This window comes from Castor canadensis, chromosome 18 (genome assembly GCF_047511655.1).
Source record: "Castor canadensis chromosome 18, mCasCan1.hap1v2, whole genome shotgun sequence".
In the NCBI taxonomy this organism is placed as follows: Eukaryota; Metazoa; Chordata; class Mammalia; order Rodentia; family Castoridae; genus Castor; species Castor canadensis.
Genome location: NC_133403.1, coordinates 10,868,026 through 10,890,041, shown reverse-complemented (window position 1 = coordinate 10,890,041; position 22,016 = coordinate 10,868,026). Strand labels below are relative to the sequence as shown.

At 45.0% G+C, this 22,016-nt stretch overlaps 1 protein-coding gene across 1 annotated transcript; it reads left to right on the top strand.

The window, feature by feature from the left end:
• Positions 1 to 14: 14 nt before the first annotated feature.
• Lrrc75b (leucine rich repeat containing 75B) lies at positions 15 to 7,295 on the top strand. The gene is given in 10 exon segments (XM_074060816.1): positions 15 to 46; positions 167 to 273; positions 276 to 358; positions 3,430 to 3,495; positions 3,498 to 3,529; positions 3,531 to 3,559; positions 5,208 to 5,335; positions 6,749 to 6,833; positions 6,836 to 7,102; positions 7,105 to 7,295. Coding segments are annotated over 10 exon segments (1,020 nt in total).
• Positions 7,296 to 22,016: the final 14,721 nt, after the last annotated feature.

Below are 22,016 nucleotides of genomic sequence, written 5' to 3'. Positions count from 1 at the left end.
CAGCGCCAGGTCTGATGTGGGTGGGGCTTTCCCCAACGACACCCCGGCCGGCCAAACCGACGATCCATCCCCACCTTGTCCCAAAGCCCTGTGGCTGACGCGTGGGCGCGCAGCCTTGGACCTGGCGATCCTGACTCTGCGCATCCCTGTCTGGGGCGGGGCGCAGACAGCCCGGCCTCCCGCCCGCCCGGCGCCTGCTGCCCTGCGACCATGTAGGCGCGGCTCGCCAGTCCAAAGCCGAGACGGGCTGCGGGCCAGCGTCCTACGAGCGCCGGGCCGCTGCATCGGTGAAATCCGGTCGATGCTCCGCCAGCTGCAGCCCGTGCGCGCCCGGCAGCTGCTGCGCCTACTGCGCCAGGCGAGAGAAGGAGCGGGCCCCCAGGCGCCGGCAGCCCGGGAGGGATCGGGGCTCAAGGCTGTGGGGCGTGTGGGTTCCGAGAGCACGACATAGGCTTTTTAGGGACTGAGGTTCTTGCTTGGGCGGGAGGGCGCCGGTTAGAGTGAAGAGCAGAGAGGCTGAAGGACTGTGTATGGAGGAGGATGGACCAGTGTTTCGGCGGCGCTGGGATTTGAGGTCTGGGGGGTGTGTGTGTGTGTATGTGTGTGTTGAGGATGCCCCAAACATGGCGCTAAGAGCCCAAATTCAGGCCTTAGCAAGAAAGGAGGGACTTGAATGAGAGATATTTCTTATTGAAGGGCAGTGGGGAAAGGACAGCTCCCCCCTCCTTCAGAATGAGGAGAAGCTCTGGACCAGGACAGAGGACCCTGGGAGGCACAGCCCAGCTGGTTGGCTGGATGCAGCAGGAGATCCCATAGCAGGCCAAACAAAGCCACAAGGCACTCATCACCCATCCTAACAGGCAGCCCATAGCCACCTAGTACACACCTCTGGCATCTGTACATCACAAGCACACATCTGGACCTGTGGACACTCTGATCCCACACACTCCTGCTACACTAGCCAGAGAGCCTGAGCCCTGGGTTGCCCTAGGAGACAGGGGTATGGGTCCCAGCACCACCCCTGGCCAAGTTACTTCTGCCTTGTCCCCACCCCCTGCAGCAGCTGTCCCATCTTGTGAGCTGAAACCAGTCATGCAGGTGTTTGATCTGCAGAAGGCAAATGATTAGAGATAGAGAAATTGAGGCATGGAGGGAAGTGGTGAGCTATCGCTCACTGAGAAAACTGAGAGAGGATGCTAGGAATGTAGCTTAGCAACTGAGGCCAATAGGAAAAGGGGACCAGGAACTAGAGAAAAGGTTAGATCAAAAAGAATTAACCTAGAAGGTAACACCCATGCACAGGAAATCAATGTGAGTCAATGCCCTGTATAGCTATCCTTATCTCAACCAGCAAAACCCCTTGTTCCTTCCTATTAATGCTTATACTCTCTCTACAACAAAATTAGAGATAAGGGCAAAATAGTTTCTGCTGGGTATTGAGGGGGGGGGAGCGGGAGGGGGTGGAGTGGGTGGTAAGGGAGGGGGTGGGGGCAGGGGGGAGAAATGAACCAAGCCTTGTATGCACATATGAATAATAAAAGAAAAAAAAAAAAGGAATGTAGCTTAGTAGTAGAGTGCTTGCTTAGTGTGTAAGAAGCCTTGGGTTCAATCCCCAGCATGATGAAGGAAAGAAGGAAGGAAGGAAGGAAGGAAGGAAGGAAGGAAGGAAGGAAGGAAGGAAGGAAGGAAGGAAGGAAGGAAGGAAGGAAGGAAGGAAGGAAGGAAAGAAGGAAGGAAGGAAGGAAGGAAAGAAGAAAGGAAGGGAGGGAGGGAAAAAGGAAGGAAGGAAGGAAAAGGAAAGGAAAGAGACAGAGACCAACATAGCTTGTTAGTAATAGGGAGAGAGGAAAGGAGGGAGGGAAGGAAGAAGGGAAGGAGAAGGAAGGAAGGGAGGGAGGGCAAGAACCCACCCTCCCAGCCCCACACCCTTTCCACATTTCTTTTCTCTGGGCAACGCAAATTGGAAGCATGGAGCTGGACCTTTAAGGGGAGCTGTTCAGAGCAGTGGAAGGCAGACTGTGGTCTAGGGCCCTGTCTGGGTCTGCCTGGACTCACTAGCCACCCTTTCTTCCTTCTGGATCCTTCCTAACTGGCAACTGTGGCTTAAACCATGTTGAAAATACAAACAGCAAAAGCAGAGCAACATCCAATCAACTCAAGGCACAGATCCGTGTCTGGGATGGTGTCTGGAGCCCAAGGACCAGCTGGGCATTTTCCCTGGCAACATCTAGGGGGAAGGGCCCTCAGAGACTAGCTAGGTCACTTGTGTTCCAGAGGTTGGGATTTGAGTCCTATTTAGCCAGTAACTTGCTGGGTTCCTGCAGCTACAGCCCATGATGCTCCTATCTGGCCCATCTTCCTTGCTCAGGACTTACATTATGTACAAAACACATTGCTCTCTAGCTTAGAGAAGATACACACAGAGGCTGGAGGCACCTCCTGACTGTGCTGCTCCATCACATGTCAGTGTGTCCTCTAAATGGGCCCTCTGGAAGGATGCTCGGCCCCACACTAAGCCTGTGGGACTAGACATGAGAAGGTCAAAGGCTAAAAGCAGGAGGGCCAGGTCAGGACCCTGACCAAAAGCTTGGTCACAGGGAAGGAGAGAGAAGGCTGGTGAGCAAGGAGAGTGTGATGGCCAAGTCAGGGAGCCCTGACTCTGCAAACTGTGTGTAAGTCTCTGATGTCACACAACTTCTAGAGTATTTGGTCTCCACCAACCAGGTTAAGGGTCAAACTCAAGTGTGTGTTTCATAGAGAAGGTCTGACAGCCTGAAGGATGTGGGAGGTTGGGAGTCCTGGGAGGAGGCTGCTGGGCAGTCAGGCCTGAACCTTGGCAGGAATGGTAGAGAGGAAGAAGGGAAACTGCTAGAGAAGAGGATGAGGAAGAATAGTGGGTGATTCCTAGGAAGATGGGCATGGTAACCCCAGGACTAGACTGCAGCACAGGAAAAGAAGGCCGCTTCAGGGCTGTTGATGAATAGGCTGAGTCTGTGCTGCCTTTGAGACACTGAGCTGGGAGAGAGAAATCCACCCCCACAAGCAAACAGGTAGTTGCTGCAGTTCAAGAGGCCTCAGGGATAGGAGAGAAGGTAAAAGGCCTGCAGGGAATGCTGGGGACATCGGAATTTGGTGGTGATCAGAGAAGCAGAATCCCCTGGCAAACCCTAACCCATGAAGGCACCAAATCACATCACAGCAAGATACATCCGAGTGATCTGCTTATTGCTTTCTTAAGGCCATGATATGCTCCTCACGCATTTAAAGGGCGCACCTGCTTCTGGACAATTGGCTTTTGTGCCTGTGGAGAGACTCCAGCAAGCCTCAGGAAGGAAGATGGAAACCAACATGAGGGGCATCCAGTTGATTGGCCTAAAGAAGGGAGGCCCTGACTCATAGCTCACTCAACTACTTCTTCCCCACCCACAGGACCTGGGCTTTGAGGGGACCCTCCTCACCAACATCCTTTATAGGAATGTGGTCTTCCTTTCAGTCTGGTAGACCCCATCTCCCATGACCTACTGGGAGACCAGGGACCTCCAATGCCCAAGAAGAAGAGGCCAACAGGCATGGGCCCCAGGCTGAGCAGTATGTGACAAGGGCTAGGAGTCTAGGTCCTTGTGTGATTTGCTTTGTGGACTTAGGCTATCCCTCTCTGAGATCTGATGCCAGCTTCAAGAACAAGTATGACTGCTAAGGGGAGAGCATATATAGGAGGAATCGGGAAAGGTAGGAAACCCAAAATTTGAAAGTGTTTGATGTCCTCACTGCAGAGGAGCTAATACAGTAACCTTAAAGTGACAGAGGTCAATATGGGAAGGTGACTGGGAAGTAGTGAAGAGGTCAGGTAGAGATGAATCAGTTCAGGTTGTAATACACTTGTGCATGGAAGCAATGCTAGGAATCTCTCTGTATAACTATCTTTATCTCAAACTAGCAAAAATGCTTTGTCTTTCTTATTATTGCTTATATCTACTCTTCAACAAAATTGGAGAAAAGGGCAGAACAGGTTCTGCCTGGAATCAAGGGGGATGGGGGGAGAGGGAGGGTGCGGGAGGCAGAGGGGAGAAATGGCCCAACCAATGTATGCACATATGAATAAATGAATAAAGATTAAAAAAAATGTGACTGTGTAAGTCACCTGTTTCTCAAGTGGCTGCACTGTATGCCAGGCCTGGAGTCCCTAGTTGAACAGAAGTCAGACAGGGACCCTGTAGATCACAGACTGTTCTGACAAATTCACTCACAAAACAGAATTCCTAGACTCTCATTCCTGGGCCAGAAGAGAGCTACCCTAAGCTAGAGCCCCTGTCCACTGGTCTCCATCCTGCTTGGACATCCTTGGGCATGGTTGTCCACTGCATTCCTCCCACAACTTGGACCACAATAAAGTCCCTTCTTTTGCTAAGTTGGAGTCTGCTACCTGCAACCCCCACCTCCCTGGGCTCTGTTCTGACACCTGCAGAAGTCTGTCTGTGAGCACAGACATAGTTCTGGACTCTGTGTCTGTGGCCAGTCACCAGCCCCTGACACCTAGTCAGCTGAAATAAGGACATCCACTATCAGCTCTGCCAGCTCTGAACTCCCGCATCTATTTGCAGTTGGCTAGTCCACAGTAACCACAGTTTGTTGTCTCTGGGGCTGCAAACAGGAACAGTACAAAAGAACGTTCCGGGTAGTGAAGCATGCTCAGTGCCAGCTGTGTGGAAAGCACACCCTGTATTCTGTCCCAAGCTGGGCCTCTGTGGGGGCCTGGTCAGGACCAAGAGAGAACCAGGGTGTTGTGCTGTAAAACATTAAACCCCCAGCCCTGTCATCCCAGACCCAGGGCCCCATGGTGGTTATATAGCTTGGGGGGATGAGAGGAAGAAGAACATGCTGACCTGGCTTGTTCCTATTCCCTAGGGTTGGCGTCTGTGGAGCAGGGCTCCCTCGAGGGGCCTGGTCCGGCCTCTCCCTTGTGGCAAGTCCCCCGGGGATGCCGAGGGTGGGCAGGCTGCCGGCTGGTAGCCCGAGCTGCTGGACTCAGGCCTGAGGACAGGGAACAAGGGCCCATTGTCTGGGCTTCCTCCCGCTGGTCACTGCGGGCCTCAGACCAGCCTGTCCAGCTCCCAGCAGGCAGCCTCTCCTGGCTTTATGCCAAGTTACAGCTGAGGTAGGTACAAGAGGGGCCCAGTCTCACCCTGACAAAGCTACCCACCTCAAAGGATATGAGTTCTGGAAGTCTTCAGACATGATCTGCCAGCAGCTCATCTACCACCTTACTCCTCACTCCAAGCAGCAGTAAGGGCTCAGCATTACCCAGAGCCCAGCCTCTTCTAACTGTCCCTTCAGGGTCCCTTCTCAGGTTGACACCTAGACTTTTCTCACTTCACCCTCATCTGCATTGAGGCTCCAACCCTGGAAGCCAGTCTGGTCGATAGCAGCAGATACCTCCCAAGCCAAGCTACACACTCTGTTGTGAACTGCTTCCCCCATTTCTTCCGGGATGGTACCACCTCCTGTCATCTACTTGTCCCTCTATCTCTGGCCTTTCACAGGACCTGGACCTCTTCAGCCCCAGGTACAACAGGTAAATCTTCACAACAGGTAGTGAGGGAGGCAGGCCTTGGGTCCCAATTCCCATTTTACAGGGAAGGAAGCTGAGGCCAGAAAGGGAAAGTGGCTGTCCCAAGTTCACACCTTCCCTGATTACCCTACAGTCTCTGGGAGTTCTTCACCAACACCAAACTGCCTTAAACTGAGACCTCCACAGCTTCCTGGTAGCGCATTCTGCTGTGAGGTATCCCCTTGGTCACTCCATCACAGCTTCATGGCACAGACTCAGCCAAGAACTGGCTATAGGCACCAAGGCCCAGAGATCCAGAACCAGAGGTGGGAGCTAACTCTGGCACATGTTTCCTACTTAACCCTCCACTCCTCTCCCACATGGGGCCTGGTGGCCCAAGTTGAACTCAGAGCCCATAGAATTGTTCCCTGCCATGGTAAACATGCTGGTAGTATGTTCACTGTTCCTAGACTCCCCATCAGGCCTATCTGCCTAGTGGGCTTTCTTTAGATGACAGGAGGGGCTATGCAGAGGGCCCTGGGGGACCCTCCCCAGACTATAAATGTACGTTTCAGCTTAAAACAGGGAGTCCTTGCCCATGGTAGGCTGCCCACTCCCAATGCCTCCCTTGTCACTACCCTGAGCCTCTTCCCTCTCTAGCCCCCAAAGTCTGAGAGAACCAGCCTGATACCCTATCCCCTCACAGGAAAGTGTCTCCTTATCTTAAAGGATACACAGGAAATAAATGTGCATTCAGGAGTCAGAGTACCTCAATTTGGAGACTTGATCCTCCCTTACTGGAGAGTTTCTTCACTTCTCTGAGCTTCAGAGAATGTGTCATCATTCTTTACCCCCGGGGCTGGTGTAAAAATAAGTGAGATAACAGATATAGCAGGTGTGGCAATGCTGGGCAGACAGTAAGGTTTTACAATAATAATAGTTTATGCACTGAGCCTTGGCATGTGTGTATTTAATCCTCACAACAACTCTGTCTGCTTTTCACCAAAGGGGAAACTAAAGTTCAGAGAGGTTCCCAGAATTGCTCATGGTTACTCCCTTAAACAGTAACATTTGGAACCTAACTTTGCCAGACTGAAGAGCCTGGACTGCCCATGGCAGGTGGTGGCTAGTGTCCTGGCTGGCCCTGGGCCCCGGGTGCTTGCTCAATCCATCTCACCTGCGTCCCTCTACGGCCTCAAGAGCTGCCTCCAGAAGACTCTGCTGGTGGGGCAGACTGTGGCCCTTTCAGGGATCCCACTATCATCATGAGATGTTCAGCACACAACCCACTGAGCAGCCACAGCACTGGTCTGGCGGTGCTAGACCTGAGCGTCACAGAGCTGAGAGATGAGCTGCTGCACCTGCTGCTGCCCAGTCTGTGGGCGCTGCCCTGCCTCGCCCAGTTGCTGCTCCACAGTACTAGGCTGACACAGACTACCACCTGCAAACTCACCAAGGCTGTTAAAGATACCATCAAGTTCCCTCTGTTGACCTGGGTGGAACTGGGCAACAACACAGATGTGACCTGGCTGCCCCAGTCCCTTCTAGTTGGCTGTGTTGGCTGAGCCAGTGTACTTCACTACCCACCATCTATGAGGGCCTGGACCTTGAGCCTAGGACCAATGCTTCTGCCTCTACCTGGGGCTCTGCAGCTGCCAGGCCTGCTGCACTAGGTGACCAATCACCCCCATGGCTCATTGGTACTGACTCAAGGATGCTGTCACAAATATGGGGTGGCATGTGGTAGAGGCCCAGGAAGTTCCCCAGGCACCCAGAGAACCAGTGAAAATCCTTAGCCTGAGACAAAGTAGATGGAAAGAGAAAGGACTCATAGGAGATAGGAAGGTCATGCCAGGTTGGAGGCTCCACCTTCCCTCAGTAAGGAAGACCTCAGAACCCATAGCCCAGTACCCCCAACGAAGGGTACTGCCCACCTTACCTCACCCTTTGTGCATCAAGTCCTCAGGGTCACTAGTACCAGCCCTGCTGCTGTGGTAGAGTAGAGCTTTTCTATCCAAAAGGGAGGAATCAAAGTCATGCCAATCTTCCCCCAGACCTTCCTGTCAGGGCCCCATGGAGACCAAGGTGTGTGTGGGGGTCATGGGTCCAATGGTGTGAACTGGAGAGTTAGACAAGGCCCCAAATCTGGGCAGGGTTTGGACTTCATAAGTCAGTGAGCTGCAGGGGACCAGGGTGGAAGCCCAGGAGAGGCAGAGCTCTGCATGGAGCCCCACAGCAAGCTCATGTCTGAGCCCAGGCTGTCATCAGGGCTGGGGACAAGGTTGCACTGACCAGAGGCAAGGCTACAACAGTCTTGAGCGGGACCACTCCATGCTGATCTCCTACAGGGCACAGCATTTCCTGCCACCCCCAACCCCCAGCTCCTAGGCCTCCTGTACTTGGTGAGTGGCTAACTCAGCAGGGTTAGGAGACTCATTTGGTCAAAGACAAAGAGCTATGTGTTCCCTCCAGGCCTTGGGGATCCTCCACAGATAATATCTAGGAGGAGGAGGTGGGTACAGCTAGCAGCAGGAAAACTCAAGCAGAATAATCCTAAAATGCCCCTATATCAGGGACTGTCTCTCTCCCCAGGGTGGGTTCTCAACCAAACCTCAACACCTTGATCTCCCTCACTTCCCTATGTAGGGAATTGGAGTCCAGCCCAACCAGTAGACAGGCAGAACAGGTAAGAAAGGGATTTAGGGAAGCCCAAGGAGAAACTGAGGCCAAGAGTGGGGAAGCCAGTGGCCTAAAGGTTCCTCTGCAGAGCCAAGACATAAAGTCTGCAAGAAATGAGATCCTGCTAGAACATGGGGAAGCTCCAGGGCCAGGAGAAGGCAGGGGCCCTCTAGGCCTGTGTACCCTGGTCCACTAGCTAAGACTTCCCCCCACATCTCTGGAACCCCTACTCCAGGAGACTACAAGTGATACATCCATTCCCCATGGAACACAGATTCCGGCATATCCCCAGACCAGCTGGATGCACAGCAGCCTCTCAGATCATAGTGGGGCTGGCCAAGAAGGGAGAGGACAAGGTCATATAAGGTCCCATGACTGGGAGAGAGAAAAAGAATTTCCCCCAAGCCCCTACTGATCTCACTACATTAGGCAACTCCTCATGGGAGGCCATGGGGAGAACACAGGGTCCAGCTTGGCTCTGTTCTCTTCTTGCTGGGGGACCAGCTAGACTGTTCACTTGCCTGGGCCTTGGATCTCAACTTTTTCCTGTTAAATAGATCTTGCTGTCCAGTCCCTCCCAACTTTCAACACTCCATCCTGAAGTCTTGACATCTTCCTTGTTTTAAAAATATGGGCCTGCCCAGTGGCTCCAAACCATGAAAGTGTTTCCCTGTCCCCCACCCAGCAACAAGGGGGGATTAGGTTTCCTGAAGCCAGGGACAGTAAGATAGAAGGTGGACCGGCAGAGAGAAGGAAAGGAAGGTCAGCCTTCAGCTCCGAAGGCTGATAACCTTCTCCCTTCAACTCCTTCTTGGAGAAAAGCCAAGCTCTCTGTGTCCCTCCTGCCCTCCTCGTTCCCTGCCCATGGCTGGCCCAAAGCCAACCCACAAACCTGGGCTGTTCAGAGATTCCTACCAGAATGGTGCTAGAGGACCCGAGCCCAGTGTCCCAGGAGGGCTCCAGGAGAATCCAGGTGGCAGTAGATGGTCTCAATCTCTCTGCCTTTTGACAGAGGTGTGTGACCCAATAGCTGGTCCAGCTACTGTCTCCAGCTGAGACAGTTCAAGAGGCATGGAGGTGTCCAGTGCCCTTCACGGGGTTCTCATGACCACCAGCAAGGCCACTCTGTAAGTAGGGACACAGAGTTCCAGGAAGTGAGGCTTGTGCCTTGTCTTAGTCCATCTTGTGCTGCTGTAGCGATACCAGAGCCTGCGTAATTTATAAACAACAGAAGTTTATTTGGCTTGCAGTTCTGAAAGGCTGGGAAGTCAGATGGAAAGGCCACATCTGGTAAAGGGGCCTTCTTGCTGTGTCATAACCTGACAGAAGCATCACATGGTGAGAGAGTACAAGAAAGGACCAAATTTGCCTTTATCAAACATCCACCATGGCAATAATAATGTTAATCCATTCACAAGAGCAGAGCTCTTGGGTCCTAATTGCTTCTTAAAGGTCTCACTTCTCTACGCAATAGCACTGGGAGTTAAGTTTCCAACCTGTGCACTTTGGGGAACATATTCAAACCAGCGTATGTCTCACACAGCCTGGTGGCACCATCTGGCCTGAACTCCAGACTGAGAAAGAAGAGATGGACCTTTCCCAGGCCCAGTCTTGGATAAGGCCCCTCTAGTCCCATCACTCCCTAGCAGTGCAGGCTTCTTAGGACCTGTTCCTTCATCTTGGGAAATAGCTACGAAAAGCTTCCCTTGTCCTGCTGAAGTGAGGATGACATGTGGTTTGGACAATGGCTACCACTTACAGGATGCAGGCAGGTGCACTTCAACACCAGTGGGGCCTCTGCCCAGGCTCTCTGGGTGGCAATGGCAGGAGCTCAAACCTTTAGCACTAGGCAGAGCCAGAGGCATTTATTATTTAGTTAGTTAGTTAGTTATTTCCAGAGTAGGGAATCAAACCCCTGCCTCAAACCTTAGGTCTTAGGCATTCTAGGCAAACGCTTTACCACAAAGCTACATTTGCAGTCCTCCATTGCTTATTTATTTATTCATTTATTTGTTTATTTTTGAGACAGGTTCTATGTAGCCCAGGCTGGCCTCCAACTCACGATCCTCATGCCTGTACCTTCCAAGTGCTGGGATTATAGGTAAGTGCCACCACACCCAGCTCCTTTATTTGTTTATTTATTTATTGCAGTACTCGGGGTTTGAGCTCAGGGCATTACACTTGCTAGGCAAGTACTGTACCACTTGAGCTGTGCCCCCCAGCCATTTTTGATCTATTTTCTTTTTCAGGTAGGGTCTCATGCTTTTTGCCTGGACCAGCCATGGACCATGATCCTCCTAATCTATACTCCCTGAGTAGCTGGAATTACAAATGTGCACCACCACACCCTGTTTGTTCTTTGAGATAAAGTCTTGCTAACTTTTTTTGCTGGCTGGACTTGAACTTTGATCTTCCTATCTCTGCAACCCAAGTAGCTGGATTACAGGTATGAGCCACTGAGCCTGGCTCTCATTTATTTATTTAACAAGCACTTCCATAGCCCTTCTCTGAGCCAGGTACTGTCTGATGGTTTTGCAGTTCTATAATTTTCCTTACACCTAAAGGAAGTATAATGCTATTTTTCTGGGAAAGGCAGGAAGAAGTTAAGGACTTATCTGAGGTCACAGAGCTAGAAGAACCACCATGTGAGCCCATGTGGCCTGATTTCAGTCTGTGCTATTAACCCCTGCTGCTTCTGCAGCCATCCATTCTTGCTGATCATCTCAGGACTTACTTAAACTGCATAAGCCCTTTCCAAAGAGACCACTGGAGTCAAGAGGGCCACTGAGTCCTGGTGCAGGGACCAGACCTCCAGCCATGCTCCCCTAGAGCAAGACCATCCCAGACTTCCCTGGGTCTCAGATCCTTCATCTACAGATAGGTGGGGAGGTGAGAGGTGGTGACTAGGTTCTGACCTTTTCCAGGATCGTAAGGGGTGCCACTCAGAGAGATTCCCACCAGGATGTCATGGGAGGTCTCAGGCCAGGTGTCCCAGGAGTGGGACTGGAAATACTTCCCAGACTAAATGCTCAGGGATCTGTACCCACAACTAGTAAAGTCTGGCTGGGACAATTTCAGATGCCTTCAGTTTGCTGGGTCTCAGCCTTCTCACACCTAAGCCTGCCTGGGAAATACATATAAAAGATGTGCTCCTCGCAACAAATGGAACCAACACATGGGAACTTCTTTTCTGTCCTAGAAAAGGATATTTGAGCCCAAATAGTATGCCATAGGACATAAATCTACACAAAATAAAACCACTGGCTGACAATCAGTTGTTTTCCTCCTCTTCTTTCTTTTTACTTCTCCTTCCTCTTCTTCCTCCTCCTTCCTTGGTCTTACATCACTAAAGATGCTATTAGCTACAGATTTTTTCATAATGCCCTTTATCAGGTTGAGGATGTTCCCATCCATTCTTAGTTTGTTAAAAGGTTATTTATTTATTCTTGCAGTGTTGGGGATCAAAGCCAGGGCCTTGTACATGTTAGGCAAGTGCTCTACCACTAAGTACACCCCTTGCCCTATTTGTTTTGTTAAATCACAGTGGATGTTGGATTTTGTCAGATGCTTTTTCTGCATTTATTGAGATGATCATAATATGGTTTATTTTATTTGTTAATATAATTTTGATCAATTAGTAAACATTGAATAGTAAAACAACCTTGCACTCTAAGATAAACCCTACTTGGTCATTTTTGTTTAGATTTTTGTATATATGTTCATGAAAGGTACTGGTCTCTGGTTTTCTTTTCTTGTACTATCTTTGCCTAGCTTTGGTATCAGGATAATTAATGCTAGTCTAATAAAGTAAGTAGAGAAATATTTCCTTACCTTCAATTTTTTGGAAGACTATGTGTAGAACTGATATTATTTCTTTCTTACAGATTTGGAAGTATTACCCAGTGAAGGCACGTGGACCTGAAGTTTGTTTTGTGTGTGTGTGTGTACGTGTGGGAAAATTTTCACCTACAATTTATTTAATAGATATATGACTCCATGTTATCTATTTCCTCTTCAGTGACCTTTGGTATTTTGAGTCATTTAGGATCCATTTCATCTCAGTTGTTTGAATTTGTTGTCATTAAATTGTTCATAATATTCTCTTATTATCCTTTTCATAGTCATAGAATCTTTAGTGATGTCACCTCTCTCATTCCTGAGACTGGTAATTATCTCTGTCGCTCTGTCTCCCTCTCTCTCAAAGGCTGACCAGTTTTCTTATTCAAGATTCATCTTTTGGTTTCACTGATTTTTCTCTACTGTTTTTCTGGTTTGTTTTTTCTTTTTTGGCGGTACTGGGGTTTGAACTTGGCTTCATGCTTGCTTAGGCGAGTGCTCTACTTGAACCATGCTTCCAGCTCTACTTCTTTTTTATTTCATTGGCATTCACTGCGATCCTTATTTCAGCTCTCTGCTTCCTTTACATTTCATTGGTTCTTCTTTTTCTATATCCTTAAGTGACATCTACTTACCTGATATTAATATATCTGAGATCATTGATTTGAGACGGTTTTTCCTAATATTATTGTTTAGTGCTACAAATTACCTACCTACATACTGCTTCAGTGAAATCCCACACATTCTGATATTTTGTTTTCATATTATCACTTCATTTAAAATATTTTCTAATTTCTTTTTTTTTTTAAGTTTCTTGTTTGAGCCATGGGTTGTTTCCAAACGTAGATTTCCCAACAATTCTCCTATTTATGATTTCTAATTGAATTTTGCTATGGTCTAAGAATACAATATGGTTTGATGCTGTCTGAATTTATGGGGACTAGTTCTATGGCTTACAATATGATCTATCTCAGTAAATATTCTGTATTTCTTGAGAAGAATGTATAGTCTCTTGTTGGCTGGTCCTATAAATATTAATCAAAGTCAAGGTGACTGATCGTGTTGCTCAAAGCTGGTTTATCCATGCCAATTTTCTGCTCACTTATGCTATCAATTATTGAGAGAGGGTACTAAAATATTTGTCTATAATTGGGGACTTGTCTATTTCTTATTTTGCTGTATGTAGTCTGGTTTATTTATTTACTTACTTACTTAATTTTTGGTAGTACTGGGGTCTGAACTTGCTTGCTACCCTTGAGCCACATCTCTAGCCCTAGATGATTTATTATTAGGTGCATAAATGTTTAAGATTGTTAAAGCTTCTTGATTAACTGCACTGTTATTGTTATGAAATGACCTCCATTCCCTGGCAATATTCTTTGTTCTTAAATGTACTTGTCTGATACCAGTGCAACTCCAGCTTTGTTTTGTTAGCATGGTTATATATCTTTTCACACCCTTTTCTTTTTTTTGGTGAGACTGGGTTTGAACTCAGGCTGAGTGCTTGAAAAGCAGGTGCTCTATTGTTTGAGTCATACCACCAGTTCATTTTGCTCAGTTATTTTTGGAGATGGGGTCTCACAAGCTATTTGCCCAGGCTGGCCTCGAACTGTGATCTTCCCAATCTCAGCCTCCCAAGTAACTAGGATTATAGGTAGGCACCATCGGTGTCTAGCTCTACTTTATTTTTTATATTTAAAGTGTGTTTCTTAAAGGTAGCATGTAGTTGACTCTTGGATTTTTGTTTTTTGGGTTTTTTTTACCTCAATCTGAAAAATTCAGGGTGCATGTATGTGTGTGTGTTTTCCTGGTGATTGAACCTAGGCAAACGTTCTACCGCTAAGCTATATCCCAAGCCCTTAGTTTTGTGAGACAGGTTGGACATAAATTTGCTATGTAGCCCAGGCTGGCCTTGAACTCACAACTGTCCTGCTTCTGCTTCTTAAGTGCTGGGATTACAAAATTCTTGCTTTTCAATCAAGAGTATATATACCATTTACACTTAATATGATTACTAACATAGTTGCTATTTGTTTCTTATTTGTCCTATCTGTTCTTTGCTCCACTTTCCTCCTTTTCTGCCTATCTTGGGATAATTTATCTATGAACCCACTTTCTCTCTTTTGTTACCATAACTTTTTTTTTTTTTTTGGCAGTACTGGGGCTTGAACTCAGGGCCTTATGCTTTCTAGACTGCGCTCTATCACTCGAGCCATGCCTACAACTCTTAACCTTTTTTTTTTTTTTTGAGATAAAAACCACATAGAGTTGGGGCTGTAGATCAGTGGTAGAGCACTTGCCTAGCATGCCTAAAGCTCTGGTTTCAATACCTAGCACTGTCAAAAAAAAAATTCACTTAAAGCATCTTAAAGTGTACAATTCAGTGGATTTTCATGTATTCACAATGTTGGGTAATCATTATCACTATCTAATTACAGAACATTTTCATTATCTCAAAAAGAAACCCCATATCCATCACGCAAGCACCCCGTTCTCCCCTCCCCTCATTTCTGTGCCTTTTGTCTTTATTGAATTTGCCTATTCTGGGTATTTCATATGAATGGAATCATGCAATATTTGGCTTTTTGTGTTTGGTTTCTTTCACTTAACATAGCATTTTTAAAGTTTTTCCATGTTGTATCAGTGATTCATTTCTTTTATAGCTAAATAATATTGTATCATATGGAAAAATCACAAAATGTTTATCAATTCATCAGTTGGTAGACATTTGAGCACTGGCTTCTTTGTTATTTCAGTGGTTGCTTTGGGGTCTATATTATGAATCCTTAATTTACCACACTCTACCTGAAAGTGATATTACTTAAGTAATGAATATACATTCATTTCTTCTCCTGGTCTCTATAATATTGTCACACATTTTACTCTTACATACCTATAAGCTATATAATGCATGGCATAACTTTTCTTCTGCCTGAAAGATATCCTTTAATATTTCTTGGAAAGCAGATCCCTTGGTGACAATTTTTTCAGCTTTTTGTATGTCTAAAAATGTTGTTATTTTACCATGATTTTAAAAGATATTTTGGGGGGGGGAATTCAATGATTGTATATTGTAAGAACTTATGTAAATGTTACAATGTACCCCTAATACAATAATACATGTATATATATCACATATTTTTCCAGCTATTGAATTCAAGATTGACCATTTGTTTTTTTTAATGGTTTACATGTTTTCCCATTATCTTCTGGCTTGCATTGTGTTCCCAATGAGAAATCTGCTATCTTTACCTTGTTCCTTAGATTTCACCATTTTTCCCCTCTGGCTGCTTTCTAAGTCTTTTCCCTTAATCACTCATTTTGATTTATGCCTTTTCTTCATGTTTCTTGTTCTTGGAGTTCACTTCGCTTCTTGGATCTGAGTTTATAGTTTTCAAGGCTGGAAACATTTTGGCCATTATTTCTTCAAATAATTCTTTTGCCTATACTCTTTTGGGCACTCTAATTACCCATATGTTGAGCTACTTAAATGTGTCTCACAGGCCACTCTTTATAGATTTTTTTTTCTGTATGTTTGATTTTAGATAGTTTCTTTCAATATGCCCTCAAATTCATCAAGCTTTCCTATGCAATGAGTAATCTGTTAATCCCAACCAGCATTGAAATTCAATTTTCATTTCTTCTCTTTACTTTCTCCCTTCTCCCATTTCTGTTACTTTTATAACTTTCTACTTAACTTTTTGAATATATGGTATACAGTCAGAACTCTTTCAATATCCTCTGCTAATCTAACATCTGTATCACCTTTGGATTTGGATTTCATTTGATTACTCTCATTATGGATTATGCTTTCTAGCCTCTTTGTATGCCTTTGATTGGATGCCAGACATAATTATTTAACTTGGATGCTGGATATTTTTACTTTCATATATATATATATATATATATATTTTTTTTTTTTTTGGTGGCACTGGGGTTTGAACTCAGGGACACACGCTTGATAGGCAGGTGCTCGAGCCACTCTGCCAGCCCTTTTATTGTGATGGTTTCTTTGAGAATAAGTTCTCTAGAACTATTTGACCAGATCTGGCTTCAAACTAAGATCTTCCTGATCTCTGCCTCCTCAGTAATCACACGTGGGATTACACATGTGAGTCACTGGTGTCCAGCATTCCTATAAAATCTTTTTGAATCTTGTTCTGGGATACACTTAATTGACCTGAAACAGTTCAATCCTTTCAAGTCTTGTTTTTATGACTTAATTAAGCAGTTTCAGGACAGTGTCCAATCTAGGGCTAAATATTCCATATTTATTGGACATGACCTTCCTCATTACTTGTATTAATGTTTTTTACTTTAATGTACTTTATGATGATTTGATATTTTGGGGCCTTACTAATTCTGGAGAGACTGCCCCACCTAGGATTACCTAACTCCTAGAGATTACGAACAATTTGTCTGCCATGCCTTTCATATACAAACCAATTCAATATGTGTACCCCCAACTCATCCGCTAAGACAATATTTCTGGATACCAGTGGCTCATGCCTGTAATCCTAGCTACTCAGGAGGCAGAGATCAGGATTATGGTTTAAAGCTAGCCCACGGAAATAGTTCTTCAGACCCTATTTCAAAAATGTCAAACATAAAACAGGAGTGGTAGAGTGGCTCCAATGGTAGAGTGCCTGCCTACCAAGTCAGGCCCTGAGTTCAAACTCCAGTACCCAGTGTGTAATATATATAATTTCCCCTGCTCCAAACCACCCCAGGGCCAGGAATTTGACAATTTAAGACCACCCATTATCCAGAACCCTCTGAAATTATTCAAACTCGACAACCCCGTCTTCTCTCATTCCTTCACACAGAAACTATAGCCAAGGCTCTGGGACTTGAGATTTTTGGGAGACTGCACAACTGAAAATCTTTCACACTTGACTAGCTGTATTCTAAATTGGGATTAGCTTTCCTTCATAATTTTGAAAGCACTGCTACTTTGTCATCTAGCACCTAGTACTACAGAGTCTGAAGCCATTTTGAGTTGAGACTCTTTTCTTTCCTTCTGTTGCAAGGTTCTGGAATTTTACCATGTACATACCTTGAGAGAGTCTGTTCTCATGCACTGTGCCAGGCTCTTGATGAACTCTTGCAAGATGAACTCCTGTCCTTCATTTTTGGGAAACTTTCTCAATTTGTTTATGATTTCCTTCCTTTGGTTATGATTTTCCTTCTTGGAATTCCTATTTTCAGGCTTACCTCTTATCTTTACCACCCTGCCCCATCACCACCAACAACCATCCAATCCCCATTCCCATCTCCCCTGTCATTTTCTGTCTTTAGATCTTTTTACTCCAAGTTGGTACTTTGAATTTTTTGTTATGTGGTTATATCTTATCTCTGAGAACATTAATATGCTTAAAGCTTTCATCTCCCTACTTAGGTTTTTTTCTGCTTTTTTATCATTCAGACTTTCATGCTAGACTTTGGCTGCCGGGTAGTCATCAGTAGTCTGTTTATATTTCAGAGTGGAGTATCAAGAGGAATATGCATTTGTAAGGTGATCTGATTGAACTTCTTTGGAGAAGTCTCCAATACCCACCCTTCTAAGACTCTTCTTGGGCTGGACAGATTCTCAGTATTTCAGGAGGCTTTATCTTTAGCTGATGGCCTTCTGGAGAACTCGATGGGGGGAGTGGTAGGAAATTTTAGTGTTCTTTTATGTCCGCATTCACTTTCTCTTGCAGGTCTCAGGGAAGATCTCCTCGTCCAGAAACCTGTTCCCCTCTAGAGAATAGGGTTCCAACTTTTTGCCATGATTTCCAAAAGGCAGTCAAGATCATGTGTGTATGTGGCGGTGGGGGGGGAGGGGTGGAAAAAATTTTTAAAAAGGAAAAGATCACGTGTAGATCTGAATATTTAACAAGTTCTCTGTGAAGAAAACATGTATTTTCTTTGAAAATGTTAGTGGAAAATGAAGATACATATTATCTATATATAGACATAGATGACTGATAGATATAGATACTAAAGGGTAGTATCATAGAAAGATGACGTCAAGATTTAACGTGGATTCTGGTCTGACTACCACCACTACCATTTCTCTCCAAACCTCTGGCTTCATATTAGGGAGGATTTAGATTCGCTTGATTCCCTGGTACTATCTTAGCTTCTAAATTTTCTTGCTTGGGGGGAGGGGGATAAATGAGAATGATGGTAGGGGTGAATTTAACTATTGCAAGTGCTTTTGTAAATGCCACAATGTACCCCTGGCACAATAAAATTATAACTTAAAAAAAGCTTAAAAAGTAAGTTTTCTTGCTGGGTATTGAATACTTAAATCAAAATAAGGCATGCAGGATATTTTTCCACCACTGGTCAACTGACAGGTAATTACCTGGATTTACTATGGCGCCTGAAAAAAAAAAAAAGACAAAAAGTATGAAACTGGTTTTCAAGTTTTATATATATACGGTATCAGATAGTGAAAGAGCTGAGTGTTGTTAGCTCATGCCTGTAATCTTAGCTACTCAGGAAGCAGAGATCAGCATTGACGTTCAAGGCTAGTCCGTGTAAATAATTCCTAAGACCCTATCTCAAAAAAAACAAAGATATTGAAGGAGATTAAAAAATGGAAGTAAGGGGAGCTGTAAAATTACCCCAGTTACTGCCTTATGAGTTTCCAGTCATTGGCACAGGGCAGGGGGACTGAAGTGGACCTTCCCATCTGCCTGGGTTGAGAAATCAGAGATAAGAGTTCAGAACAAATATCAGAGAAGAAAGCTGGAGAACCCACAAGACCTACAAAAGGTCCCTTTTGAATATTTAGCAGAATATTTAGCATATAATGAAGAAACTAACTGAAGCTAGGGAAAGAACCATAAAAGAGGATTTGAAGAGCACACGGCATCACAGGGCTGGGAATAGTGCTTGCTATTACCAGTAGATAAAAATTAAATTGACAGGATGGAGTGTTGAATTTATTACAGTTTCCAAGTAAAGGGGGCATATTATATGCAGGGTTATTACAGGAAAGCACCTGGATGAGTCAGAAGGCAGAAGAAGCAAGAATAAGGTAATGAACCAAGGGAGGAAGAGGCTACACAAAGAGGCACTCAACAGATGAAGAGTGTGGGGATGACAGCAACACAATAGGCATGGAGGTGGCTGGGTAGAGAAAGGAGGCATACCAGTTCAGATCAGGTTAGTGAAGAACAAATGATAAATACATGATATGTCAAGGTCTTTAGATAAGACTGGAATTCAACTAGTGACACATAGAAAATTAAGCCAATAGAAATGTGAGAGGATTATTACTTCTAGGAAAAAGTTCTGCAATAGTCTACTACAAAGGTCAACAGTCATAATTTAACCAGTCATAATTTAACAATGACTATGACAGAAAACAGAATTACAATCAGGATATGGGTGATAGGGAATACACATCAAAAGATAATGCCTAAAACTGACACAGCAAGGAGTAGCCATGTGAACATGTTTTTTGTTGGGACAGGCTCTCCCTATGCAGCTTGGAATGGCTTCGAACTCTCATTCCTCTTGCTTCCACCTCCTTAGTCCTGGGATTAAAGGTGTGCATCACCATGTGTGAACACATTTAAATTGAGACAAGTGAGCCATGAGTTGAAAAGGGACTATGTTGAAGCCAGAAAAATGAAGGAGATAGGCAGGCAGAGCAGGAGAGTGGCTATTTTTTCTAATAAACATCATAGAACTATTTGTTTTCAATACACAGTAACAATATAACATACACAGGATAAAACATACAGAGCTGGGAATAGTGGTGCACATGTAGTCTCAGTTACTCAAGAGGCTGAGGCAGAAAGATTGCTTGAGCCCAAAAGTTTGACACTAGCCTGGGCAACAGTGAGACTCCCACCTCAAAAATAAACAATTTTTAAAAATAACAAAAACACGCTTTACTTCAGGGTCAGAAATGGTTTCAGATCTACCGAATCAAAATCACTTAGCTGGGGTATAAGCACGTTGTTTAAAATGCAGATTCAGCCAGGTGGTACTTGGGAAGTTGATATTGAGAGGATGGTGGTTGGAAGCCAGCCTGGACAAATAGCTCCAGAGACCCCCATCTCCAAAATAACCAGAGCAAAACAGACTCGGGGTGTGGCTCAAGTGGTAGTGCCTGATTTGCAAGTGTTCAACCCTGAGTTCACATGTCCCCCCCCACCAAAAAAAAGAAAAAAGCAGATTCCTGGAGTAGGCCTTAGAATCTTCGCTTCTAACAGGATCCCTAGCTGGTGTTGAAAACCACTGGTTTTGCTCAGTATATTAATAACCTAGTTGGCTTCATCAGTAAGTAAACCAATGTCACTAGCAGGAAAGATGGAAAGTAATCCCAGCAGGGTTCCAGTGGGTAGCAGTTTCTACCTGAAAGAACTCCACTTACAAAGACTTTAAAAGAATCCATTGAATATGTAACCTAATGTGTAAGTTTCTTTCTTTTTGTGATCCTGGAGATCAAACACATGGTCTTATCATGTTAGGCTAGTGTTCTATCACTACGGTGCATCCTGGCCCTACATCTTTCTTTTCTTTACAGAAATTTTAACTATAAATTAATTCCTGGTCAAACCTAAAATTAATTCTGTAAAGCCATTCACAGTGAATGTGAATTCCATGGAGCAGCCTGCCTATAGGAGCCACCAGTCACATCATCAAAATACGTCAAGAGCTAGGGGCACTGGAATAAGAGACACAGGGTAGCTCTGGTGAAAAAATCCTTAAAGACTTCTTTTTAAAGTGCCTGTTTTATCTGACCAACTGATGTTTGTTCCTTGAAAGCTTTTTTTTTTTCTTTTTTTGTGAGACTGAGGTTTGAACTCAGGGCTTTGTACTTGTAAAGCAGGCACTACCACTTAAGTAGCACCCCCAATCCATTTTGCTCTGGTTATTCTGGAGATGGGAATCTGGTGAACTATTTACTCAGGTCCATGATCCTTCTGATCTCAGCCTCCCAAGTAACTAGGATTATAGGTCACTGGTGCCTTCATTGTTTATTTTTGAGATGGGGGTCTCACTGTTGCCCAAGCTAGTGTCGAACTTTAAGGCTCAAGCAATCCCCCTGCCTCAGCTTCTTGAGCTTTGGAAGTTCTTTATTACACAAGAATACTCCAAGTTCTGTTACTTCTTAATAGTGCCATGATTGTAAGGCAAAGCTTTTAGAAAATCACTACTTGATGCTAACTAAACTGACATGTTGAATTTTCTTCTTCCATTATTTGATCTGTTCAATAAACCCAGCTTGTGGTTTTCAACTCAAACTAGGAATCCTGTTAGAAATTAATATCCTAAGGGCCAATAACTGATCCCTTTTTCTCATCCTGTAGCTCATTCTGTACTAAATCCCTAACACTTCAGTATTTGACTTCTTCAGACTGCTTTCCCAATTTCTATCTTTTTGTCCTAATTACTTGCTTTTTGCACTGTATACTCTCTAGTTATCTTTTCTACATTAATGATTAATGTGTCAATCAATGCTGAGTGTGCTGGTAAACCCACAAGAATTTGTTCTCCCAAATCACCACAGAATTGTTTATATAGCCAGGATAGGAATCACAGATATAGACCACTAGGATCCCCTGAATTACTTCTTAGCATTAGATTACTTTCCCTACATTCTGAACTAGTAGGATACTGGACTATGGCAGTCAGAGTGCCGAACCTTTTCACGCACCATCATGGCCTGTCTTGTTGAAGTGAATGCATGGTATTTCCACAAAGGCTAACTGAACAAAGTGCCATATTAAGTGCCTGTGTTTGAAAGCGAACAAGACAGTCTGTGTTCTCAGAAGTTCTCCAACATAAGCGTCTATGGGCTTAACCACCAACTGACCTGGAACAGCAAGCATGAACTCTTATCAATAACTGCTATTTCAAAGTTCTGGCACTCTCCCAGGACATCTCCCGGGGTGTCAAAATTTAACCTGCTGCCAAAGCAAACTCCAAAATGAACACACAGTCC